Genomic DNA, 27,791 nt, shown 5'->3' on the forward strand with positions numbered 1-27,791 from the left:
AGGACAGTGAGAAGTTGTCAGAATAGGAAATAATATAAAATAATCTTTAAATAAAAGTTTAATTCACTCTTACTTTACAGAATATTTATAAGCACCTTATCATTTTACTGTCAGTTCTAAAAAAGACCAAAAAGAGACTGGAATGATTTTAGTTGGCAAAATATAGGGAACCTTGCGAACAAATAGATACAAGCTAAGCATAAGCACAGTAATATTTTGTACACCACAACTATAATCAGAATCTGGCATTGGTTTATTCAAATTTTGCTTTCTTGGAAGCAAAGCTTACATGTTCGTAAACATCAAAATAAACATTGCTTAATTTTACAATTTGCTAAACAAATACTTTTCACCCCAAAGGGCAAGTGTAGAGCCATCTATTTGCCTGGCAGTTCTCCTGTTGATCTGTGCTTCAATATCTTTCAAACAATCAAATCCCTTAAAATTCTAATGGTGCTTAAAAACTTCTTCCAATGCTGTGCAAGTCATAGGCAAGGCCATTTTGATTTGTACCCTTCCTTATATTGTTTTTGATCAGTATTTAACTAATGCAAATGTGAAAAACTATACATTTTCAGCAAAATGTTCTGATTTTGGTCCTCCAGTAAAAGACCTTCTGTAACTGTTTACATGGATTTGAATCACAAGCATGTACACAACAAAACCACTATACCAATGTTTCTTGGTCTATGCATAAAAAGTATGTCTTCTACTTACACTAAAACATACAAAAAAATAAACTACAAAAATTGTTTACACTTGATTTCAGCAAAAAAAAAAAAACTTTCTTCAAGAAAAATGATTCTTCTTTTTTCAGCCATCAAAAAAGGAATGCGAGTAAACAATAAATACATGTGCTTTCTCCATATAGACATATTTACACTTGAGTCTTTGGCTTATGTTTAAGTTTCTTTATAAAGATCTTTATGTGATCCAGCCATCATTGCACATTAAAACAAAATAAGCCAGTTTTTTTTTAAACTATATATAATATATATATGCAACACTTGAAACGTATAAAGAATGAATCTTACTATCAATCTGCACTGTTATTGTACTTTAACAATGTATCAAATGAAAAAAAAAAGGAAAATTAATACCATATAGGAAATATCGATACATGCAACAGATGGTCGCTCTACTGTAATTGAGAGACGGCTGCATATACAAACACTGGAAAGTCCTAATTTGCGCAAATCTCTTCTGACTCTGGTTTTCATTAAATAGTATTTATGTGGCACTAAATGTTGATACTGTATACAAGCATAGAAACAGATTGAGATCTTTTATTAAGATACACAACTTCATAAGAAAAATACTTTGCATTTAAAATTTAACCCCCCCTCCCCCTTCCCCTAAAATCTTTCTTCACAGGATCAAGAACTGTTGTCAAAACAGCTTATTGAGATTCATATATTTGGTGAACTTTGTCACATCCATTCCAACTAAGAGGATTCCAGGTACTCCAGTGCAATGTCGTAGCAGAAGCGATATTGCTCCTTTAAAGGGAAGAGACAAAATATCAGAAAAAAAGTTAAAATCAAGATTCTAAAGCCTTAAACAGCAGCAATATCTACAAACAAGAATACATTTTGCCAACTACTGTGCAACTTTAACTTCAAGCTTGATATGCTTGGCTTTTTTTTTTTTTTTCCCCTCTATTACACAAGCATATTACCAGCTCTGATTTAAAAACTCACCCTAACCAACAAAGTGGAAAAAAACCCTGACCATGAAATGCAATGATTTGCTTCTCTGATTTTTTCAGCTTCTGAACTGGTTATCGGACATGAAAAGTTCTCATATCAGCCAGAGCATTCTTGCAGTGAAGCAGCTCAACTCTGATACACCATTTATATTTAAGTTAGCTGATATTTAGCAGGTAACTAGTGCCTGCTGCCTGGATGGCTGGGGAATATTGAACTATGACACCAAGCTCCCCTGGGCGCTCGCTCAGCCCACTTTTTCAGTAGTAATGATGTAAGGTACAGGAGATGAGAATGCACATTTAAAAGAGAAGTTAAAGCTCAGAAGTTCATCGTGCTTAGTGTTTCCCTTTAACAATCCCTCTGTTCAGAGCCAGAGTACTTGTGGAGAGAGAGGGGGAAGGAGAGAGGAGAAGGCAGCAAGAAGAAAAACCAAGGAAATAAATTCAATCCGTATTGTCCTCACAACAAAACAAACCTGCTTTTGTGATTTATTTTTGTTTGCAAAGTAAGCCAGTGTGATCCATTAGCAGGAAGTGGTGGGGATATCTTAAAGGTTTTATTGTGCTGCTCTTTTTTGTTATCTGATCATGCTGCTGAATGTAGGGCACATGACAATGTTGTATATTGGTTTTCCTGGTTTGTTTTCTAACTAACGACTCAACAGCTGCTGCTGTTCAAGAGTTCTGAATAAAAACCCACACAGCACAGAAACACGTAACTACGGAAATTCAGTACCTGCAGATGAAAGCTACAGTGGAATTCAGGACTATTTTAAAACTAAATATAAGTTTTCAGATCATTTATCAGAAACATACACAATCTACCTTGGCCTCTCTTTACAGTGACACAAGTAATTTTCCATGTGATCAAACCTGTTTTCCTCACAGCAGTGAACTGAAATCCAGGCATCAATTCAATGTGTTGTGTCTGAGAAGTCTATAGCGCGGCAGATTGTAAAGTATTTGCAGCTAAACCAGCAATACCTAGACCAATGCTATTGCTGCTGCAATATGTTCTAGCTGTTAATATGTTAACCGTTTTTTAATTTATGCAGTAGCAATGGATGGAAGTGATACACAATAATTAAGCAAATTGTGCCACGGAAGCTACTTGATACTAAACAAACACTGACACCTGGAAAAAGGGCAGTGTGGGAAAATGCAGCTACAGCCATTTTGCTCAATATGCAAGTTCACAAGGTCAGAAGCAATTTTCAGGATGCATAAACTGCAAAACATTTTTAATTTCAATTGGCATCCCTGAATTTCATGCTGTAGGCAGCCATCTGGCTGAAAAGTGACACTGGCTGCTGGCAGTGTGAGAGTCAAATGGCAGAAGCACCAAAACACTGTCTAACCTGCTTTCACATTCATCTACAAGGAAGAAAAAAAAATCCACTTGGGAGAATGAAGGAATTTTTTAAGCACTTTCCATGATGTTCAGTTTTGGTGACTCAAGTGATGACATGGACAGACATGCTGTATGCGTACACATTCATCAGAATAGTGAAGGTTGTTTTGAGTTCTGGCAATGTACATAGAAATATTTTTTCATCTTGTGGTTTTGCTAATTCAGGCTTCTATTGTTTATGTACTAATTTCCAAACACAAGATCCAATAGTCTTTGATTTTAAAGTTGAGGTATCATTTTGACTACTATAAATCTGAGTAACAAACATTACCATTATTCAGTATAGCTTCCAAAACAGCAGTTGTTATTAAGAAGTAAAACATGACAGTCTCCATTACAGCTGATTCGTACCAAGAAGAAATATTTTGCTCTGTGAAATTTCAGGGTCGTTTGTGTGAGCACAACATGCCACAACTTCTCTTCAAATAGACCAGGTTATTTTGAGAGATTAAGTTCACACTGTTAAATGAAAACGTTTTTTGTGAAAATAAGAGTACCACTAAAAGATGAGTAGCATAAATGCTTAGCCTGGCCTCTCATGGTGCTGACTAGTGTGTACATAACAACAAATTTCCAACACAAGATGTAACGTTTCCCAACCTTATGCTCATGCTAAGAATCAGACCAGCCTCCGCTCAATATATACTACAATGGGAGACCAAAATCCAGGTCCCTTTCTTCTTTTAGCTGAAGTCCCACAAAGGTTGCTCTGTTTTATGGACACAGGACTGAGAGCACAGCCCACACAATAAGACAGCCTCCAGCTCCCCGGCCATTTGCAGTAACCCTGATGGACTTGTGCTTACCGGAGTTTCTACCATGTTGGGTTTACTGTTCCTCAAAGTCTTCACAGCATGGAAGACATCAACCACATTCTGCCTTTTTACCATCTCAACCACAATGCCGATGGCACAGAACATCCCACTCCGGCCACCACCGTTTCTGTATGCAAGGAGAAGAGATGATTAAATGTCACTAGGGCATAACAGAGCATCCAATACAAACTTCTGTTCTTTCGCTCGGTAAGCATGAGCAACTCCCACAAGGAGACTAGGTTTTAGCAATCACTTTTGCAGCTCCAGTGGGTTTGGTCTCAGACACTTGGTGTTTCTGATCTTGCTCTCAATAACTTGAATTCTGCCCTTGCAGCCCACCATGCCACCCAGCTTATAGCCCAGTTTAAAGAGACATTAGAAATTAAAAAACAAGCTCAATGACAAGTACAATGTTTTCCATTTACTTCTGGAAGGAGACTCATTTAAATTATCTTAGAGTATGAGGGTTATCTAGCCAGAGTAATGCCAAGGCATCATTGATTTGGTATCTTGTTGACCTTTGGGGGCACTTCTAAACTATTTTAATCTTCACTTCAAAGAAATTCAGGTATGTGCTTTTCCTTGTTAAGTTTAAATTAGCCACAAAGTTCCATGTATACTGAGGAGGGGCAGGCAGAAAGGGGCTACAAGGTAATTCTGAACATATACACAGAAGCCTTTTTTTAAAAAAAGGAGAAACGTATAATGCAATTTTTAAGATTTAAACTCTATATTTAAATATCTAGGAAATATAAATATAGATACAAATAAAAGTACAAATGTAAATATAAAGGAAAGAGATTGATCATCCTCAGCTGACGGAGAAAAAGACACTGCCCTTTTAAAACCACCAAACCGTTTCCTTTTTTTAGATGAAATTTTACTGGTAATACATTTAATGAACTGAGCACTCTTTTTAGAATATTAGACTACTCAGATAAGTAGCCAGTGGTCATTTATCAACAGTATTTTTAGGATCATGTTACAGAACTTTTATCACATTTCTTATATCCATACCTTTCAGTCTAAACACCTCAAAATATAGTAGGCAATAAAAAAAAAAAAGGCAATACAAGATATGCAAGAGGTACACAAAAAATAATTTGGCATTTGGCACTCAGCATAAAATACTTCCTTACCGCAAAAACTCAAACTGTACAGAAGTTAATCTGTAAATATTTTCCACTTGAAAAACTTGCTATTATGTACAGAGGAGACAATACACAGTATCACTGTAGTATCATATCTAAAATACTCATAATCACTGTACGTTGACCCGATACAAACCTGAAAGTTGACCAACGGCTGGCCTAGAGTACCAGTGATATATTTTATTTTTCTTTTATTTTTAAGCAAAAAGGACACAAGAATAAGCACACAAGAATATGGCCTTTAGAGTATCGGTTGAATTTAAAACATGAACCAATTTAAAAGCACTTATCTGAAGAGTAGCAACTGACTTTCTCAAAATTACTCACAGGCAATGAATGATGGTCCGGCCTTCCCCTTCTTCGCATTCCTCTTGCCATTTTTCAACCTGGAGGATTAACTTTAAGAAGGATCTCTTGGAAGCTGGTACATCTCTGTGAGAAGCCCATCCCAAATACTGGAACTGTTGCACCATCAGATAGCCTTCTTGCGGCTGAGGGAAATCAAAGAGGTTTAGTTCAATAGGGCACGCTTACATTTTGGTTTAGAAAACCAAAATATAAAACTAATATGATACCTAAGTGTTTATACTGTGGACAGATTACAACATGTATACATTGCATGATAGGTCTTCAGTTAATTCATACTCCTTGGGCTCAACAAAGATTTAAAAAAAAAGGGGAGAAAAGGTTAAAAAAGTAACTATATTGAAGATAACTTCAAGTTTATCAATCAGTATTGCAACCTATCCTGACTAAATGTCCAAATTCCCTAGATTCTGCCTGTCAAGAAGTTTCACTCTTAGCACCAGTAATGAACAAAAAACATTTGTTAAATTTTGAGACCTACAGAAACGAAGAGGCATACCTTTGGCTCAGTTTTAAACTTTCCCATGCATGAACGGACCCCATTAGAAATAAACAAGTAATATTGGTGCGCAAATATGACCTTTTTCCTTGAATTACGTCTTCCCTTTTTGCCACACTATTATAATCATTGCTGTTAGTCTCTGAGCCTTCCATGTGTTAGATGCTACACGGGAAGAGTTTTGAATAGAATTAAGATGACAAGAAAGGCCTCAATTATTGGAAAAATAAATAGTCTGCTCAGTTTCTTGGAGCCAAGGCAGGTGAAAAGGAATATGAATGTGGATTTTGGAAAAGGAAGAATAGTGCAAAGAGAATAGGAAGAACAGAGCACCCCAGAAAGCTGTGCCGCCATTCAGAGGGACCGTGACAGGCTGAAGGGTTGGGCTGAGAGGTACCTCATGAAGTTCAACAAGGGCAGGTGCAGGGACCTGCACCTAGGGAGGAATAACCCCAAGCACCAGTACAGGCTGGGGGCTGACCTGCTGGAGCACAGCTCTGCAGAGAAGGACCTGGGGGTCCTGGTGGACAGAAGGCTGACCACGAGTCAGCAATGTGCCACTGTGGCCAAGAAGGCCAGCAGTATCCTGGGGTGCATTCAGAAGAGCATTACCAGCAGGTCAAGGGAGGTGATCCTCCCCCTCTGCTCAGCCCTGGTGAGGCCACACCTGGAGTACTGCGTCCAGCTCAGGGCTCCCCAGTACAAGAGGAACACTGAGCTACTGGAATGAGTCCAGAGGAGGGCTAATAGGATGATCAGAAGACTGGAGCATCTGTCATATGAGGACAGCCTGAGAGAACTGGGCCTGTTTAGCCTGGAAAAGAGAAGACTGAGGGGAGACCTCATAAATGTATAAATATCTGAGGGGAGGGTGTTGAGAGGATGAAGTTGGTCTCTCTTCAGATGTGCTCAGCGAGAGGATGAGAGGCATTGGCACAAACTGAAGCACAGCAGGTTCCGGCTGAATATGAGGGGGCACTTCTTTACTGTGAGGATGACAGAGCACTGACACGGGTTGCCCATAGAGGCTGTGGAGTCTCCTTCTCTGGAGATATTGAAAACCCGCCTGGATGCCATCCTGCGCAATGTGCCTAGGTGATCCTGCTCAGCAGGGGGTTGGACTAGATGATCTTCAGAGGGCCCTTCCAACCCTGGCCATTCTGTGATATTTAGAAATAAGATGTAAAGGCAAAATGCACAGGAAATGAAGAGAAGTAGAGGAGTAGAAAATCAAACCACAGTAAAAAAGAAATGGAAAAAGTGAAAATAAGAAATGCCCCCCCCCCAAAAGGAAATCTCAGCATACAACAAAAAATTGCTGTAGTGTAATATTTACCAGTGTGCCCCACACCTCTGCTTCCTGTAGCTTCCAAACAGTGTACGAAGAGCTGAAAATGTTTTTCTTAACTCTGAATATAAGCAAAATAAAGGGTTTGGATAAAATACTAACCACATGCAAACTGATCTCTGTACTTGGAAAAAACCAGTGTGACCAAAATGATGATGATAAATAATTCTTTATATACACAGTAATCTGTGCCTTGCTCACAGCTATTCTTCTACAGCCAACATGTCTTCACTAAGGGCAGATCATGCCTGACAAATCTGGTGGACTTCTATGATGGTGTTACAGCATTGGTGGATAGGGGAAGAGCAACTGACATCATCTACCTGGACTTGAGCAAAGCATTTGACACTGTCTTGCACAATATCCTTGTCTCTAAATTGGAGAGACGTGGATTTGATGGATGGACCACTTAGTGGGTAAGGAATCTGCTGGATGGTGACACTCAAAGAGTTGCAGTCAATGGTCCAACGTCCAAGTGGAGATCAGTGAAAAGTGGTGTTCCTCAGGAGTCGGTATTTGGACTGATGTGGTTTAACATCTTTGTCGGTGACATGGACAGTGGAATTGAGTGCACCCTCAGCAATTTTGCTAATGACACCAAGCCAAGCTGTGTGGTGCAGTCAACACACTGGAGGGAAGGGATGCCATCCACAAGGACCTGGACAGGCTTGAGAAGTGGGCCTGTGTGAACCTCATGAGGTTCAACAAGGCCAAGTGCAAGGTCCTGCACCTGGGTTGGGGAAATCCCAAGCACAAATACAGGCTGGGCAGAGGATGGATTGAGAGCAGCCCTGAGGAGAAGGGATGTGGTCCTTCAAGGACATGGTCAAGCATCACTCATTTGTGGGAAGTAGAGAGTAATTTCTTTCCTCTGCACTTCCGCACAGCCTATACTTGGTTTTTTTTTTTTCCCTTTCCCCCTCACTTTTCCCCTTTCACTTTTTTCCCTTTAGTTAAATCGTTTAATTAATAATAACATTTCCTTAATAATTATTTTTTCATTTTAACTAAATTAACCTTATCTCAACCCGTGAGTTGCTCTTTCCTTCACTTCTTCCCTTCCTCTTCTAAGGAGGGGGAGTGAGAGAGCGGTTGTGGTGGAGTTCAGCTGCCTAGCACAGTAAAAACCACCACAGGTGGTCACTATCTAATATTAGATGGTGGCCTGCTCAGTATTAGATAAAAGATAAGAAGTATTAATGGTAAGTTAACTAGGCACTGCTGGTTAACTGCATAGACAACGGCATCACGTGCATCTGTAACTCTTTACCTGTATGCAACATTAGTAAGTAATTTATAGAGGTGAGCTAGAGGAGGATACACTGTGGCAAACAGGGCTAGAGAAGATGCTGTGACAGTGTGAAACAATTTGGGACAGCAAAAAGGCAAGATGGTGCAATGCATGAAAGAACTGACGAGAAACCAAGACTGGCATTGGTACTGAAGTCAAGAAAAGGTGACAAATTTAGGTCAAAGCACAGTGGTGCAGAGTCCTTTAGAGGAACTTTCAGAGTCTTTTCACACCTCACTTTGTAGGGTGTGTGGTTCTTGTACCTCAAACTGAGAAGGCGATGGTTATATAACCACCCTGAGTGCTGCATTTTCTGATTCAGGACAGAAAAGGTCGTATAAAATTTATGAACTAAATGCCTGTCGCTATATGTTTCTTATGTGGATACCTCTTTCACTGCACATCAAACAAACAGAATCCTTCTCATACTTCTACTCATCAGGAAGAACATTATAGAACAACTATCACTTACCGTCCTCTCTGCTTAATGTGCAGCTGTAGAAAAGTCCTGGAAGCTAGCATTAGATTGTGATGCTTGATTCTTTTCTGGATGATGTCTTAAGAACATTAATATTTGACTAATATTCAAAATTAAAAACCATAAGAGCCCAGAGTGCTAACGACAATTACATATTGTTATGATAATACTTACTCTTGTTAGATTGCATATCCTGAAAATTCGGTTTATTACATCACAGTCCATTGAACAGGACATGCATTCCACTTGGATGGGACCGTACCGCAGAATCCCTTCTTCGGGCCAGTATTGTGGGCAGCCCTGTGCCAGAGCAAAATGGGTACAGTTAAATGTTTAGTTACAATATGAACATTGTCTTGCTCCACTGCAGACATCGCACCTAGTTTTTACCAGTATTAATTAGTTGCTGTAAAGCAGAGCCACAGAATACCTGTAAAATAACTGCACTGCTCTACATTTTGATCATGTAATGGATCCAGAGCAATCAAAGTACATGACAGTGCATGGAAAACTCAAGCCCCAAACTAACCTGTGCTAAGTCGACCTCATTTAACATCACAAGAGAAGTACAGCCGTAGTCATACACTAATCTCCAGAAATCTTTCACAGTGTTTGGTAAAGGATGTTGCGTGACAATGAAAGCTGCTGGCTGCCTGTAGCTCTGCAAAGGCAAATGATTTTATTAGCATTGGTAGAGGAAGTACTTCATAACTTCCACTCAAACTCTGCAACAGAAATAAAGTATAAATAGAACAAAGCTGTGACATCAATTACAGCAGATTTCACTGAAGCTGATGTTAAAAATAACATTGCTGCCTCTAGTAAGAACAAAGAGGCTGCTCTGCTCAGGTCTGCTATCTCCTGTTATGGGCCATGTCTTCCTGCAGTTCAGATGTGCAGATGGAACTGAAGGGGCTCTGCCAGGCTGTGCTGAGCTGAAGCTTGGTCCATGCCACTCCAGGAACTGTGCCATGGAAACCCGGCAGAAAACTTGCTCTCTATTTTGCAGAGATGGTCGCAGAGGACTCAGGTCACCCTGTTCACACCAGGCCACATGAGAGCTCGGAAGCTGACCTGGAGACTAAGCTCAGCCCCGAGTCCTGTTTCAGTGCCACAACCATAGATCACCTACTTTTTTCTTACATGTTTCAGAGTCCTTATTGTTCACTAAGGAGTTTGCCCCAAGAATATCTCAAGCAAACTTTCACAGAAGAACTCCCCAAAGCAGCAGCAAACTAAAACCTTTTAATTCCTCTGCAAGAAAACTCTTCACATTTTATTTTCCATAGACAGCACTGCTAGTTTGAAAGAACACTCCAGCAACAAGAGCCAGAGAGGAATGAAGCAGAGCATTGCCTTACAGTGTACTAGGACTCAATGCCCAGCTGGTGGCAACTTTTACTGGACTTCAGTACTGACCTTCAGAGTTACTGGGGCTAATTTCCACCAGAAAGCAGAGGCCAAACAGCAAAATACTATTTGCAGAAGATTCCATTTTCTGTATGCTGCATTATATACAAGTGCAAATAGGGGTTCCAGACCTGCACAGGTTGCCTCAGATACAAGTAGAGGCAGAGGGGCTAAGCCTCTGCGGTACAGGAATTACTAGCAGCAAACACAAGAGGAGAGAACAGAAGTTTTTTGCAGATGATCTGCAACTACGCACGTTTAGCTCTGCAATGAAGGAATACAGATATGAACTGGCAAGGAAGCAACAACAGGTTAATCTGAGAAACAGAGTAAAATGGTGAATACTCTTGTAGGCGTATGGGAATTTAAGTGGCCAATTTGAAGGCAAGGTACTGGGACTGCTGTTTGCAATGCAGAGATCCCCACACTAAGTGTTTAGCACCTGTGCACATTTTTACTGAAATAAGTAGATTAAGTTAGCCTAGCAAAGAGACCTGGTAAGGTAGCTAAACCACTTCTGGTATGTGAGCTTGCTTGCTTGCAGGTTGACATGAGGGATCTTCATATGCAATGTGTTAACATGCCCTCAAAGAGCACAGTTTGAGGCCCAGAAGGAAAAATACAACTTTTTTTTTTTTCTCTATTCTACTTACTGTAAATTGTGAAGATAACATATTCATTTTTTCATATTCATAATCAATACCTTTAGCATCAGTACTCATCTGACAACAGAACAAGGAGGGTGGCATTTTTTTCCCTATTGTTTGCTATCTTTTCATAATGTGTGAAGCACATAGAAGAAGCAGCATGGACATGCAGCCTGTGTCCTACTTCCTCAACTTGCCCAAGAAGCAAATTGGAACATCACCTGTCAATTCTTCCCTTACATTTTTAAGAAATAAAACATGTACTAGAGGATGTTTTTCTAGCCCTTTTCCTCATCATTTCTGGTCTTTCCAGAGACAAGAGAACATACTGAGATTAAGCTGACCACATTTTTAAAAAGAGCAGGCAGGATACCTGCTATCACTCTGGGAAGCAGACAACTTTTTTTTTGTGGGAACACAGGGACAAGTACATGTGGGAAGTTGAAAGCCTTTGTTTCTGTTTTGCTAGGAAAGTCTCCTTTCCTTTCCCACAGCAGCGGGGTCCCCCTCTCCAAATAAATCAGCATTAAAAGTCAGAAGAAAAAAGAGCATGAAAAAATTCTATTATCCAAAGTTTTAACCCTGTTCTTAAAGCCTTGTTGTATGTCTTTATTGTAATGTGTTGTTTTTCTGCTGTTTTTTTCCCCCTTTATTACTATCTTTTCTGTCTGTCCTTACTTGCTTCTGATTGCTTATCCATTACTACATTGCTTGGTTTCTATCTTTGCCTGCCACACACTGTTACACACTCGGATTCTTCCTGCCATACAGCCTTTCTGTCTTCATTGTCTTCCTTTCTCCCCATATCACACTCCTCTACACAGCTGTGTTCATTGGTCCCTATCACATCAATTTTATCCGGGTGCTTAATGTATTTTTAACTGCAATTCTAAACAATTTTGGTTACTACCAAAATCCTACTCACTACTCAAATTTATCCATTCAGCCCCTATGACACCCTAATGGATTGGTCTCACACACGCTAGTCCTCTATTTTTCTGGCACAATAGCTAATCGTGAGATTAGGAACTACATCTTGCTAGCAGATAAACATTGCCTGCACTAGCTCAGGCAGAGCTCCAGGACAATAACCACTCAGTCCTGATGATTTTTGTTGCTATTTACCATTTTATTCCAGCATCTTTTCTTGATACCACAATTTCTGACTAATTCATTTTTGAGAAAGTGAGGCTCTGAAAACCAGGCCACCTATTTATGTATTTACTGTAAAAGTGGCTTTAGGGGCCTAACTTTGGAAATGCTATGGCAGGCACAGGCAGGTATCTGACAGCACATGTGCTGAACTATTTTATCTACCAGACACTGTAAGCAGGTTCACCTCCATTCTTCCCATCAATCAGCTTTTTCCCCAACGGTACTTCTGTTGCTCAAACTTCAATGATCTTTAAAGATCTGCAACTCAAAATACAAACAACATAAAACTTCCCTATCTCCACACATGCCAAAGAAACATTTCATTCTTCTTTCTGTCTCTCCTGCCCCAAGGTACATAGGCTTTCTCATGAAATAGCAATAGTAACCTCATGCTTTTGTGTCCAAAGAAGGGCATCGAAGCTGGTGAAGGGTCTAGAGAACAAGTCTTATGAGGAACAGCTGAGGGAACTGGGGTTGTTCAGCTTGGAGAAAAGAAGGCTCAGGGGAGACCTTATTGTACTTTACAGTTACTTTAAAGGAGGTTGTAGCAAGGTGGGGATCAGGTTCTTCTCCCAAGCACTAAGTGATAAGACAAGGGGATATGGCCTCAAGTTGCACCAGGGGAGGTTTAGGTTGGCTGTTAGGAGAAATTACATTACTGACAGGATTGTGTGGCATTAGAATATGATGCCCAGGGAAGTGTTTGAATCACTATTCCTGGAGGTCTTCAAGAAGCACGTAGATGTAGAACTCAGTAGCATGGTTTAGTGGTGGACTTGTCAGTACTAGGTTAAAGGTTGGATTAGAAGACCTTACAGGTCTTTTCCAACCTGAATGATTCTATGATTCTGTGCTCAGGTAGGTAATATTTACTTGAAGACAAACAGCAGATTTTTGATATGCTGCTGGGATTTGGAGGGCGGGAGACTAGAGCTTTATGTAATGTTCTTGAAAAGGAGAGCTTTCCAGTTGGTCTCATAAGGGTGCAAATGACTAACTATAACAAAACGTCTGAGCCAGCAACGCGAGCTAGTGGGGTTTCCTACCCGTTCCCCCACCTTTCTTTGTTAGGACTGTTTCACGGGGCACTATAGTATGAAAAAATTACCCTTTCTTAAACCAGCAAGTGTTCTCTCTCATATTACACAGCTTTTCATGGCACACTACGCAGACAAAGGAGATAGTCTCTTACGTCCATAAGAGCAGCATTGATATAGTTGCTGCTCTCCCCATCAATAGTGATTAAGAAAGGCAGACATCTGTCAGGTGGCAGCATATCCATGAAGCGGTTCTTGTCATGGTTCCTTGGCAAGCAGGCTATACTGCAGTCCTCAGCTTGCAGGCGAGGGGTGACAGAATTCAAGGTCTAAGGGAGACAGGACAAGGGCTTTAGCATGTTGACCTGACAGACATCATTCTCAAGAGTCTCCAAGTTATTAATTTGAAATATTGCAATGTGGGAAAACATGAAGCATTAGCAAACAGATATTAGACATTAGCAAATAAATAAACAAATCCTCTTTGTTTGATGGGTGCAAAACTACATTAGCAAATAAGAGCTCCTATTTGTTTGATTATTGTGTTGGAGCTTTTGGAGGGCATTAAACTGCAGGTGTAACAGGTGCTTCACATATCATTGAACAGCTTCCACATGACACCATCCCCTCCAAAAGGAATAAAACAAAGAGGATCCTCTGGAGCCCAAACAAGCTATGCCTTAGCTGTGCAAATGCAAACTAAAGCTCTCTTTGGTTCCTAACCAGGGCTCTTCATTCCAGACAGGTACTTACTGAAATTTTATTTAAAGAGGGGTATTTCATATTTAAAACAACTTTGTAAAGCACATAAAGGTGTATTTTATTTTGTGGGATACAAGTAAGGAATAAAGTATTATAAATGTGATTAAAAAAAAACAACAAAAAATCTTTCCATTAAAATAAATTAAATGTATCCAGAGGCAAAAAAAAAAATATTGTCACACAAAGAGTTAGTAGGAACTGCAAATACCTGAAACTCATCTTTGAGATGCGAAGAGTTTGTCTGAGAGTCTATTCTAATCATATCAAAATAAGCAGCTTTGAATTCGCAGACAGGAATGGCGGTTTCCCCACACAGGCAAGCTTCTAGAATGGCATCATGAATAAAGATGTACTGCTCCTACCAAATTAGGCAAAGAAACAAAAATTATTGTCATTGAAAAACAACCAATCTTTCCTTCCTTTAGGAAAAACAGATCTTCTGCATACTGTAAAACTCAGTCAAGGTAGTGTCTGTCCATCAATCTATTAAATATTGCTTTAGTACAAACACACTCTTGCCATAATTGGGATGCAGTTAACAAAGATGTTTTCTTCAGAACCAGTTTATCATCAGTATAAGTTAAAAGCACATACAGCACATAAAAGCAGATACAGCAACTGGGGGAAGGGGAGGGCAGAGTGTCAGTTTTCTTGTGGTGCTTGTGGGTTTCTGTATGTATGCCACTGACTTGCTGGCTTTACTTCCCCCCCCCCAAACCAAAAAGCTTTCAGTCTTGTAATACTAGCAGAAAGTGTAAATTGCTTCGAGAACTACCTGTGATTAGCAAGCTAACTCTCCTTGTGTGTGGATGCAAGCTAGTACACCAATTGCCTAGTAGCTGGGCAAGTCATAAACACATCTCAATAGGAACAGCGTTTCTTTCTATTATTATTTTTTTCTGGCTTTCTTGAGAAATCCTGAGTCCTAGACAACTGCATTCCTATTTCAGTCAGGCTTTTTATCATTTTTTACACAGCACCTACACTATTTAATCACCTCAAGAGTTACTAATAGACATAAATCATGTCTATACAGCAAGGTGAATAAAGTGATCCAGCTTTACCTAGGTCCTGTGGATAGCAATGAGGCTATCCAGCAGAAACTTTAACATGTGCCTATAACAAGAGCACGTATCCAGAGAACACAGTTGTATTCTTGCTGTACAGCTTGTGCTACCTTATGCACAGCGCTATGGAGCCATTGCCGCCACTGCTGTCTAGATGACCATCACAAGAACCTGCTCCAACTAGAGCTCCATTTTGCTGCCTAAGTATGAATCTGAGAGAAAAGATGAGAGGTAAGAGGCAAAAGGGAGAGGAAGAGTAAGGAAGGGTAGTAAAGCTGTTAATTCACATGCAACAGCTGATTAAACTAGGATGGCTGAAGTAGTCAGACTGAAACAGTTCACACACTTTCCAAAGATTAATGGCCCTGTAGCAGGATTAGTTGATCAGGAACATTTCTTCATTCCTTAACAGCCATGTCTTGCAGCACAGAACAAAAACTGCAGTGAACTACAATGATATGCATGGCTGCCAATTGCACATAGTCACATTCAACATTACAGGTGAAATAACTTCTCAGGGAGATGTCTACAGGGAGGACAGGGAGATGGTGAAGTAGTTCAGAAAACCTGGCTTAATACAGGTCAATAAACCAAGTTTCTGTGGCAGCTCAGTGATAATCAGGTGGTAGAATGGGAGCTATGACACCTTCATCACTATGGCAACGTTTTTTCTGGGGGGCTGCTGAAGGCATATGGAAGACAAGAAGGGCAGAAAAGGAAAAAAGGCTTGGCAATGAGGTTAACAAAGCAAATAAAAGATGAGTTGAAAAGGGAGGATGAAATGTATACAAAGTTCCAGAGGTAAGCCAAATTATGGATAAAGGGGATAGAGATAGTCCAAAAATGGTGGTAACCAGCTTCAGTTTGGGATTCCTGGAATTACTGGTAGTGGAGCTTGGGAAAGAAGTGACAGACAGGCCTACTGTAGAGTCGTGCCTAACAGTCCTCTTTGCTTTCCTTTTGTTACAAAGCTAGGAGGGCACTCACTTGTACGAAGACAGAAAGAGCTGGCAGGTTTGTTGTACAACCCTGGCTCTGGGCACTGTTTGTACTGAGTATTGCCTCACAATGGAGATAATAACCCCTCAGCAGGTCCGCTGTCTGCTCTTTGCCAAATAACAGTGAAATTCTGACCAAGCACATTTCAGAAAGCTTTGAAGGAAAACTGACGTACCTCTGTCTGTACCATGTTGATGCGACGGGACCGTAAGGCTTTCACACAGTTGTAGATATCCACAACTCCTTCTCTTTCTGCCATATCTAACATGATATCGATCACAATATAACAACCTGTGCGCCCAGCACCAGCACTGAAAAGATCAGTAAATACTGTTAGGAATAGTCCCATTAAAACAACTACAAACCCATTACTGTATTTTTACAAAGCCATTCAGTTCTTCTTCATCACAACCACTATCTAATATTTATCTTCTCTCCTTCTCTTCATAATGTCTTCTAAAACATTTGATGTGCCCAAAACAACCATTTCCCATTAGATTTGATCCACTACATAACAGCAAAAAAAAAAAAAAAGTTTTTCTCCTTTTATCATCTAGATCAGTACTTAAAGTAAAAAATAAAATAAGTTAATTAAACTTAGATCTTGAAGATAATTAAGCTCATGCACTTCAAAATATGACAGATCTTGTCCCTATTTAGTAAGACTAGGGATGATTTCTAAGTGATACATTACAGTAAGAAATTAAAGTGTCCATTTTATCAGCCAAGCACTAAACTGGTTTAGGCAGCACAGTATCCAGAATACTCCTGCTTGATTTGTTTTTACATCAGCACAGAGAATTTTCCACAGGGAATTTTAAAATCTGTAAAGGGACAGTAACTGTCTATAGAATGTAATTAAACATTTCACAGTACTGAAAGGATATTCTGTTTGTGAAAGGACTGTGTCCCAACAACATAAACCTTGCAAAACTTGCACAGGAAACAACAATGTGTGTCTGTTGCCACTAACCTCATTCCATCTTCATTCATCTATTTTTTTACTTAGATTTAAATTAATAATCTGTTCAGACACTATATACAACACCAAGCTATCAAAGCAGCTGTATCTACACTTCTCGAATGCTGTCACAAAATTTTTGTAGGCTACCTAAAACGATAGCCTGGAGTTTAATATGCTTTAGCTGGTGCAGTTCTTGTAGGAAAAAGAAAATGTCTGGTTAGTCTATTTAGGAAAGCAGTATTAGAATCTGTTTATTTCCAAAAACTGCTTTAGACAGTCAAATCCTATTGTAGTGTGAATTCAGGCAATTCAAAAAGAAAATAACAAAATCCAAAATATTTCAAAATGATGAATGCTTCACAAAAGACTATTGTAAATGATCGTATATACAGGTGTGGAAAAAATCAATCTACTGCATCTGTACACACCTGCAATGGACGACAATAGGTCCTGCACTAGGAGGGTTAGATAATTTGACTCTCCTTATAAATGAAAGCAGGCCTGTGGCATTGTAAGGAACTCCATGATCTGGCCAGCCAGTGAAATGAAACTGTTTAACTTCACGGATTTCATTGTAGCCTCTCTGTAATACAAAGGCAAAAAAAGGTTATGAATTTCAAAGTATTTCATTGACAAGATATCCTCTGACTCAAATAATGGATAACATTGATAGAATCTACATGCCATTTTCATCATTTCACCAATTATTTAAAGCAAAGAACATACAAAGTGTAAAGGTCTTATTGTATTTTAATTTCCGTTTTCAAGTTAATCATTCTTACTTTTGCTACTACAGTATGCTAGTTTTTGCCTCATTAGGTATTTCTTCTATACATAGATGCAATTTTTATTAATTTTCAGAAGTTTTGCTAATTAAGACAATGACCTGCAACATACACAGGGAAGTAAAAGGACGTATCAGAAGACCACAGTTATATCACATATCTTGCATTTACAGAGTTTGTTCTTTGATTAAGTGAGATTGGCTCAGCTGCATTCGGGGCAGAGTGAATGGAGATGAATGACAGGCAGGATTCAAAACCAAGTACTTGAGCTCAGCTCAGAAGTTTGGCTACAGAGAAAAGGTGAATATGAGAGAGGGGAGGGAAGCAGTCAACATTTCTGGCGAATCTAAAACCCAGGGTGGCATGCATGTTTGGATAGCCCTGATGCAACACATTACTCCCGCAGTGAGATATGGCTGCCCACACTGTGAGCCTGTTAACCAGACAGAGGGATTTCATATCCCACAGGAACATGTGCTAGCATACTCCTTGCTACCGGGGAACAATATTTTGCTGAGCCCTTTCAAAATGTGCTCACCCTTCCGAGTGTAAAGGTCCTGACCACGTACTCTGCCAGGGGCTCCATCTCTACACAAGTCACTTTGAAGTCACCATAAACTTCAGTGTCGTCAGGCCAATACTTGTAACACTTGACCTAAATACAAAATGAGGACGTGTTTTACACCCACGAAAAAAATAAAAGCTTGAGGTTACCGCACATACTGCATTACCTCACACATTTCCAAAATGAACCTGCACTCACATGACTTGTCACGGATAACGGTTCTGTTGAGTAAAGCACTAGCTGCAAGGAGTTTACGCTGCTTTACATGACTGTAGTTAGATATCAAATTCATTTCTAAAATGACCTTTTTATTATTTATTTTAGTGCTGAGTTACGCAATACATTTCTACTTTATGTTTAACTGGGATTCATTTCATATCAGTAATCAAACTGTTGCAAGTAATCCCAGATGCTTTATATTACTCCCTGAGGAAAGTGTTACTGCTGAACTGTAAATTGCTGGTTTCTAGTCACTGATACAGAAGTACATTTGCTCAGCAGTATACATACTGTGTTCATTTGAGTGACCTAATATGGAAATCTGTTTTGCAAAAAAATGAATTTTGGATTCAGACAATTTTTCACTAAACAAACCTAGCATAGCTTCACTTGTCTGTGGTGGCTCTTCAGAAGTTAGCTTTGTTTTAATGCAATACTGTAATCTGCAACAACATGTGGACTATCAACTCTACCCCTTCCTCTGTTCTCATGATGCAAGATGGTCCTTCACAAGACTCATCTACATTCTGCTAGTGGTATGTTTTGTCAGCAGGTTTTTCTTTAGGCTTGCAGCATTAAAAGAAAAGTGAAACAAAAACTTACTCTTCCAACTTCCACTAAATTTGTGACCATCACAACACAAGCTGATTGCTCCTGCCATATCATTCTCCAGAAATCATACACAGTCTCGTGAACTGGACCTGTAAGAAAAATGCCAGATACAACTGTGTAACAAAACAGACAAAGCAAACACTAAAAATAAAATCCATAACTTTACAGAGCTGACACATACAAATGCACTTGTTCAAAGATGAAAGCTTCACGAAACCACATCATCACACCTGTTTCCAGACTACATTGTTATTTCTAACCAGTGCTGAATCTTCTCAGTTTAACTGAATTACCACTTGAAAGAAATGCAGCACTGGAAGTGCCTTGAAAACTACAAGGACACAGTAACGTGCAACTACATCTACACTAGGTTTGCATTACATGTGCTAAATAATGTGTTGAGTGTGAATTTCTTTGTGATGTTCACCAAGGTGCTGGTGATACCAGTGGTGAGGCTGGTGGCACACACCTCATGCACTACCATCTTGCTCCCAGTAAAGCACACAGCCACGAGCAGATGCTGAAGCACAAACTTCCCACTGAAGGGCATTTAAAATAATTTAAGTACTTTTCCATGAAGTGAACAAGGAGCACTTGTTTCAGTTTTGCCTCCTGCTCTGCTGCAGAGATGAGAGACATTCAGTTGAGGGGCAGTGGCTTTTACCCTGTTACACCCATCTCGGAAACAGCTCCCTGACCACAACGCAGCAGTACTGTATGATTACTCTTCGTGATATACATCTGAAGACTCACAAATGATCCTTCATGCGCCAGATCAGAGGCTGCACACTAAGGCAGCAACATATTTGTGTATCCTGTACTACATTGTACTACAATGTGCAGACATTTACTAAAACAGAAGTAAAATACAAATGTAGACTTAACTGCCATAGAGATTCCAGTTTAAACAGCACGTACACAAAAATAAAAAAACTGTGGACACAAATTTAAAAAGCCTGCTTTAAAACAAGTGTTTAGTTTGCCCATTTTTGTGTTCAGGTACAATCAAGCAAGAGCATGAATAACAGGATATTTCCAGCCAGCCATCTGATTATACTCACAGATCAAATAATGACACATCTAAATCTAATTATTTTTATTTTAATTCATAGACTCTGATATTTCATTGCAATCTTAGACTAATCTATTTGTTTTTCCTCACTGTGAATTTTATCAGAAATACAAAATGAATGATTTCCATAGAAATTCAATTTTTTCCTCTTATTCCCCTTTTTATTAGCAGTGCATTATACTAGAAGGATTTCCTTCATTTCTTCTCATTTCTTTCTACAAAGAGGATTTGTCCCTCTTTGGCCTTACTTCACCCAGATTTGCTGAGATAGCGTTTAATTTATCATTATTATCTTTACCATCTCCATCATGGACTAAATCCTTAACAGTAAAATAATATATTGCAACATGGGAAGAAAAAATAATGCCCCAAGGCAGGTTGAAACTGTTCTCTTCTCTGTCCACATGCCTCTTTTCTCTATTCATCTTCATAAATGGAAATCATGGTAGTAGCTAGTGACTTTATCGGCTGAATTTACCACTTAGAGAGTTGCTCAATATCTAATTAACATGACTAATTAGTGAAACTTGTGCATTTATTCACATTCCAACTGAGCAATGCTATGTTAATTTACCATAACACAAAAAGACAACTCACGATATTGGATATACTTTATTTTCATCTACTTTCATTCTAGCAAAATGCTGCTGGACATTGCAAAGAGCATTTATTAGGTTTGATTAATACCGGCCAGATCCTTACCTTGGGTTGCAATGTAGTGACTTGGTCTCTGATATCCCTAAAACGGCAATACAAGTTAGTTTGAGTATCATATTACTAAGAGGGAGGGGAAAATAAAAGCATAATGTACAACAGAATTCTTATGTCTAGACAACCTTTTCAGAAAAGACCCATATTTAAGAGCAGCATGAAGCTTAAAACCTAAAAAAAATGTTAATACTGAAAAGGTTTGAATGACAACAAATAAAATGAAAATAACAACATCTGACTTAAACAGACATCGTAGTATACCAGAAAAGAGTATTTTAGACAGGTCCCTTGGGCCTAAAAACTCGTCCTCCCTCGACATTATCTCCCCAGCTGAGTACAATGGAGCATTTATTTAAAATTTAGTAAAAATTGTCTTTGCCACCAGATTATCTCAATATTCAATCAGTGTTCCCAACAATTTCAACAGAAAAAAAAAGAAAGTACACACCTTTTGCCTTCTTATAAATAGAGAATTACTGTGAGGCATGTGCACAAAATTGAGGCCTTACTGCAAGGGAATCCTCTGCAAAATATTTTGTACTACTGCACAAAGTGTGCATGAACTACACTGGACATGATACACATGAGTATATACACATACATATATATATATATATATAGGTAAATAGACAACCCTACACAACCATGTTTCCACTTAGCTGGGTATATGCCAACTCTAGCTGTACCACACAGCATTAAACAGCAAATGTCTGCATAGAAACTAAAAGACAAATGGATTCAGCTCTTGAGGAAGTCATTGAGAATGTATTTTGACCAATGCTAGAAACATTAGCTACAAAGAGGAAGAAAATATATATTGCTGGTGGGAAGACAATACAAAGTTTCACAATGTGCAAATGTGAAAGGAATAACTCCAATTATTTCATAGAATGGTTTGGGTTGGAAAGGACCTCAAGGATCATGTAGTTCCAACCTCCTGCCATAAGCAGGGATGCCACCCGCTAGACCAGGTAGCTCAGGGCCTCATCTAACCTGGTCTTGAACACCTCCAGGGACAGGGCATCCAGAGCCTCTCTGGGCAACCTGTTCCAGTGCTTTACCACCCTCTGAGTGAAGAATTTCCTCCTAACCTCTTATCTAAATCTCCCCTCTTTTAGTTTAAAACCATTCCCCGTTGTCCCCTATTTGTTAAGGTACAGTTTTATTAAGCCACTTGAATCAAGTATTGCATTACAGGAGATCAGGCTCAGGAGCCCTTGGATTCCCAGTACTCAATTCTTGCTACTAAACTGAAGGATTTCATTGTACCCAAGGAGTTTATATCCTTTCCCATGGACTACTTCATTATCCTGTCTAGACTGAGAACACCTTTCTCTTGGGTTCATGAAAAGACTTCTGAGTATCCTACTCTTGACTTCAGATGAGACCAAGACTGCATCAAATTACTAAAAAAAATTCTACTGGAGTCCTTGATATCAAGCCCCAGCTTCAAATTACTTAAGTGGAATCTGTGTTACCCTCCTTTGCACTTGATAATGCTTTCCAGAAGAAGGTAAAAGTGTCACTTTAAAATTGCAGAGTGCCAGTTCTAACTTGTTGCCTTCCTGTCTGGTTATAATGAGATCTTATTTACTTCTAAATAAGAAAAAAAAAAAAAAAAAGTCCTCAAGGAACTGGAATTACTACAAATCTGTGAGAATTTATCTGTTTAACGCCCCAGGCAAAATATCGTGGGTCTAACACTTCAGAGATCGCCATATAAAAATATCCAAATAAAAAGACAGCAATATACCTGGAGCTAAAGCTGTATACCCCGGAGAGTCTTAGATAATTTATCAACTAACAGTGGATGAGAAAAATTAGTAAGGTGCAATTATAAAGGAAAGTAACCAAAACTGTGTATTTTAAAAACACTTGTACTAGCCATTCCAGTATCTTTTGAATTATTATGAATACCACAACTCTTTAATTACTCAAGTGTTAGAGATTTTGTAAATCAAAAAACATAGAAGAAATTGCTTAAATTTCCTATTCATATCAGTTTCTTTTTAATTTATATTTTAATCAAAGTATAGAATTTTAAACTTGAGATATTTTCTGCAGAAGTGAGGAGATTACTGCATTAAAATACGCATGTATATATATGTATGTTTGTGTATATGCTTTGTAATACCTAAAGTAGCACCTTAAGAAAAATATCAGCTAAATATTCAGTTTGTCTAAATTGTTGTTAAAAACAAACAAACAAACACAACACAAGAGGCCATCATTCCTCCCTTTTTGGCAAACAGATCTACTTCCAAACATCTACTTCACAGGTACATTTTCAAATTACTACAGAACAGCATACTATCCAGCTTCTCACATATAAATGAGGAGGGGAAAAGAAAAGCTATTGGCCGAAAACATCATCATCAAAACAAACAAACAAAAAAGTGAACACCAAATTTTCTTTAACTGACAGATTCACCTGACTTATCTAAAAATATTCAGAGCTACATTAAAAGTCTAAATTAACTTTTCAAAATATGTACAAAAAATATTCACACAAAAGGAAATTATTTACAGGAACAGATGAGATAAATTAGATGAGGCATGCATAGTTATCTGATAATAAAAATAGAAGAGCAAACTAATTAATAACAATATTTAGATTAAATATTTACAATAGGATGCTGTTATTCACATATAGTGGTACTTACATCCCTGTACAGCCAAATCTACAGCCCAAACCAAAGTCAGATGTGAAAGAAAGCACAACAATGTCAGTGAGTACCAGGACGTAGAACAAGGAAAGTGTACATTTTGTTCTTAATAAAAGAAAGCTTTCAATAAATTTGTAGGCATAACATGCAAAAGTTTCACATAGAGAAGCTAGCAAATTGAGAGAGAAAGCTGTGCAGTCCACTCACATCTATGTAGTTGGCATTAATGTAATCTGAAGATGGATCATCTTCAACAGGTTGCAAAATCACCCTGGAGTGGTCATCTGTAAAAACCAAGTGTTTATGGTGCCTTTTTGAAGTGTGATTTTAAAGCAAAATATTATGGAAAACCCTCCAGAAAACCAAAATCAGCTGGCATAAGAACCTTACAATTTACAACCCTTAAATGTAAGTGTTTACACAGAATTACAGAGTCATTTTCTCTGAGGTCTCCAATTACTTCAAAAACATTCATTAAACTTCATTAACTGTAGCTGAAAGGTATCCCAGTGTAACATGGTGAAAAGACACAAATAAACAAGGTTACTTGCTCAAAGTCCCTTTCAAAACCAGCTCCACTGATGGACATCTAGAAATCCAAAAATAATGATTACTGTTTCCTTAATTCCAGCCCCAGCCTGTTCAAGTTCATACGGACATATTAAAGAAAATAAGGAAGTCACAAAGTAGCTGTTAGCAACACACTTTTGATTTGATGAAGGTAACTCTACCAGTTCAGGGACCTCTCCAATAGCTTCATTCCCATGCATTTGTAAAACAATACCAAATTTCATTACCTCAGAGGATGAATCTAAACTATTGAAACTTTATGCCTGAAGACAAGAGACAGAACTCTCAGATATTAATCACATCTTTTAATCATCAGCTTTAAACTACTACAATTCAGATGTACCAACTACAAACCACATAAAACAAAAAAAGTTTTGAAGCTGTCAGAATTACTTGAAATAAATTATGACTGGAGAAAACTACTGCAGAATTAACAACCAAATGACTGCTAGCTTGTCGCTATTTATGCTTACCACAGCTTGTACAACAGGGACGCAAATGTGAAATTCAGCCTGAGTTATAAAAGAAAGAAAGTTGAACCGTGAAGGACAAAAATCCTGGAAAAGGCACTGCCATCCTTCTCCAATTGGGGTATTATGCAGGTACGCCACCGGAGACTTTTTAAGCAAGAGAGAGCACAGCACAGGTAGTAGTACACAGCTATGTCTATCACTAAAACCACGCACACTGATACTCACATGCTATAATGTTGCCATAGCGGTTCTTTGTTCTGTTTTGATCCTTCTTAGCGACATCCCAAGAAGCTGACTGCCCCTCAAAGAAACTCTATAAATAAAAATGTTCCGAAAGAAAACATTCCGACCATTAATTTATTTCCAAAACTAACAGTTTAAAAGAACTTCTCTACCATAAAGCAAGCTCAGCTTTGCTCGTCTGCTCTGGTCACCCAGACGGCACCATGGTACAGAAATACATCTAGGGAGGCAGGGAGGCTCTCCCTCCCTGTGACTTTTACGGATCAATGGGCAAGTCATTGAGGGACTCCAGATTTCAAATCCTGTAATAGCTGGGAGGCTAAACATGCACAGACCCCCTTGTTATGGATGAACAACTGCAAGTTGAGATAACACAGGTAGATTGATCACCCTTCTTACAAGACACCATAATATATAGCCTGTGTTCAACAGCATTACATTACTTTCCTCACATTGCTTAGCACAGTGTTTTGTCTTCCTACAGAGCCATCGGGAAGCCTCCTCTGCCAATGTTTACTGGTTGTGTTGCTTTTACTCATGTCCCTCCCTCTAACCACTAGCAAAATTATTTTGTATTTTCGAACTCTTCTTAAGAGTCTGATCTCTCAGTAGTGATAGACGAAGCTTTTGTTCTTCCTTGGGTTTTTCTTCATAGCCTGTGGATATTTTACAGCTGTTGCAGGTCTATACTATTCCTTCCTTCCAGATGTTCTTTCATCCTGAGCGGGACAAGTTCGCTCCAGGAAGTACAGAGCAGCCACGGAAACAAAACTTTAACACACACGCAGAAGCCCAAGCCAGGGCTAAGATGTTATGTATAGCAGTACAGAAAGTAGTAAGCAGGACAACACCCAATATGGGATCAGGGACAACCCTCCCCCCAGCAGTCCTCGACACTGAAGGTAGGCAGAGTGTAACGAAGCGTATTTAAGTAAAAGAGAGGAAAAGAGAAAAATATTCTTTTAAAAATCACATATTTATTTATTCCAGTTCTTATGTTACAGTAGAGACAGCTGCAGAAAGGAGAGAAGGTTGAAAACTGAGTCAGAAGAGATTACTTACTCATAGAAAACTCATTTTAAACCTAGCTGTATTGCATGCGACCTTGGCAGTATCATTCCCATCTTTACTTTGTGCACTGCCTGATACTCTAATTCCAAAGAATCACAAACAGATTCACCGATCAGAAGTAAAATGCATCTGTACTCATCTTCTACCTCCGGTGCTGGGAATTTTTGGTTTACCTTTGCTCAGGCAGGTCTAATTAGAAATTCAGGAAGTTTCTACCCTTGGCACTTCTTTACTGCTTCTCAGCTGGAGTTTAGCCCCAGTATTACCCTACTGAGATGCTACAATAAATCATAAGAGTGCTTCCAGTCTGTGCTTCTGGCAAAACCAGCCAGGCTAAATCATTACTTTAACCTAATCCAGGAGATCTGCATGGAAGACGGCTAGGAAAACTCACATAACTAATTACAGCATTTCAACTAAGAAGCAGTGACAAAGGGGTGGAAATTCTTACAATATGTCAAAAAGATTCAGCTGGGCTTGTCTCCTTATGCTCTATAGAATACATGCAGTATTTTTTCCAGGCACTTGTAATGACTCAAACCATTGGACTCCACTTACTGTTTCACCTTTGGATTAGATACCTAGGAATCTTAGGCCTGCTTTTTTTTTTTTTTTTTTCCCCCTCTTAATCCCATGACATTTAGTTGCTCCCTTCTGTAACGCAATGCAAACAAAAGGCTGCAGCTTTCAAAGGGATTTTTGCTAGCAAAATATTTTGCAAGTTAAACCACCAAAGATCTCACCTCATACTCCTCTTTAAATCCATAGCTGTCAGAGGTCTTCATCAGGTTAATATGCTGCAGTAAATCAGCCACTCTGATGGCAGGGTGCAGCTGCCCAGTCTGGTATGGGGACTCTGTGCCTTCACACAGGTAACGAGGCACATCCAGGAGGCGACTGGACTCTGCTGTTGCACTGTGATTTTCATCTGCGTTCACAAGAAAGCAATGCATTAGGTACCCATGGGGCAATAACACCTGCTGCTATACATATCGAGATCTATTTTCAGTCTCTTCCTTCAAAAACATGTCTAATTTCTGAGAATGCAAAGTACTTACTCTCCAGCACATAAATCCTGGGAAGTACATAAAAGAGTTTAACTGCAAACAAATACAGAAGTTGGCTATCCTTCATCCTGCAATAGAGATGCCTGAAAGGCATTTTATTTGGAGCTACAGAACTTTATGACATTCATGTTCTTGGGAACTCCAGCCTCTAACACCTAAAGTAACTTTTTTAATGACTAATAGGTATCATCAACAATACTACACCTTAAAGAATAAATTAGAATAACTCTGTAGTGTTATCAGCACATCACTTGTCTAAAGCCATCAAACAGTAAACTGAGATCCAACTAAAAAACTGAAGCAATTCTGTTACAGCTTCAGAACATCAACTCCATCTGGGAAGAAGAATCAACACTTCAGAGTGGTCATTTTCACTCAGATATTTTAGTAGAGAAATAACACTGGGGGTATGTTGATTTGAGCTGCAATTTTTACTCTGTATAAATAGTCTCCTTCATTGTCCTGTGTTTATTTTATCAAAACCAAACGCCAAAACTCTAGGAAATGATGACATTTAGTCAGTCTCTTCTGTGAAACATTTTTTTTTAAATTAGCAATCAGCAATTTAAGTGAATTTACAGAAGAAGAAAAATTGTAATTGAAATCTTTAGGAGTGTAGCAACAGAATC

At 38.9% G+C, this 27,791-nt stretch overlaps 1 protein-coding gene across 7 annotated transcripts in view; it reads right to left on the bottom strand.

Moving 5' to 3' along the window:
- Nucleotides 1-214: 214 nt before the first annotated feature.
- PTPRK (protein tyrosine phosphatase receptor type K) overlaps nucleotides 215-27,791 on the bottom strand; it is a 422,368-nt gene continuing 394,791 nt past the window's right edge. For all 7 annotated transcript variants that reach the window (XM_083828076.1, XM_083828073.1, XM_083828074.1 and 4 more), the window contains 15 exons: nucleotides 26,839-27,023; nucleotides 25,007-25,094; nucleotides 23,946-24,022; nucleotides 21,064-21,100; nucleotides 19,281-19,378; nucleotides 18,432-18,548; nucleotides 17,537-17,691; nucleotides 16,320-16,455; nucleotides 14,287-14,436; nucleotides 13,472-13,645; nucleotides 9,597-9,728; nucleotides 9,242-9,367; nucleotides 5,413-5,576; nucleotides 3,926-4,061; nucleotides 215-1,499 (listed from right to left, as the gene is read on the bottom strand). In XM_083828076.1, coding sequence (XP_083684202.1) covers nucleotides 1,446-1,499; nucleotides 3,926-4,061; nucleotides 5,413-5,576; nucleotides 9,242-9,367; nucleotides 9,597-9,728; nucleotides 13,472-13,645; nucleotides 14,287-14,436; nucleotides 16,320-16,455; nucleotides 17,537-17,691; nucleotides 18,432-18,548; nucleotides 19,281-19,378; nucleotides 21,064-21,100; nucleotides 23,946-24,022; nucleotides 25,007-25,094; nucleotides 26,839-27,023 — 1,829 coding nt within the window. In that variant the 3' untranslated portion in view covers nucleotides 215-1,445. The remainder of the gene's footprint in view (nucleotides 1,500-3,925; nucleotides 4,062-5,412; nucleotides 5,577-9,241; nucleotides 9,368-9,596; nucleotides 9,729-13,471; nucleotides 13,646-14,286; nucleotides 14,437-16,319; nucleotides 16,456-17,536; nucleotides 17,692-18,431; nucleotides 18,549-19,280; nucleotides 19,379-21,063; nucleotides 21,101-23,945; nucleotides 24,023-25,006; nucleotides 25,095-26,838; nucleotides 27,024-27,791) is intronic.

This window comes from Anser anser (assembly GCF_964211835.1).
Source record: "Anser anser genome assembly, chromosome: 3".
NCBI lineage: Eukaryota > Metazoa > Chordata > Aves > Anseriformes > Anatidae > Anser > Anser anser.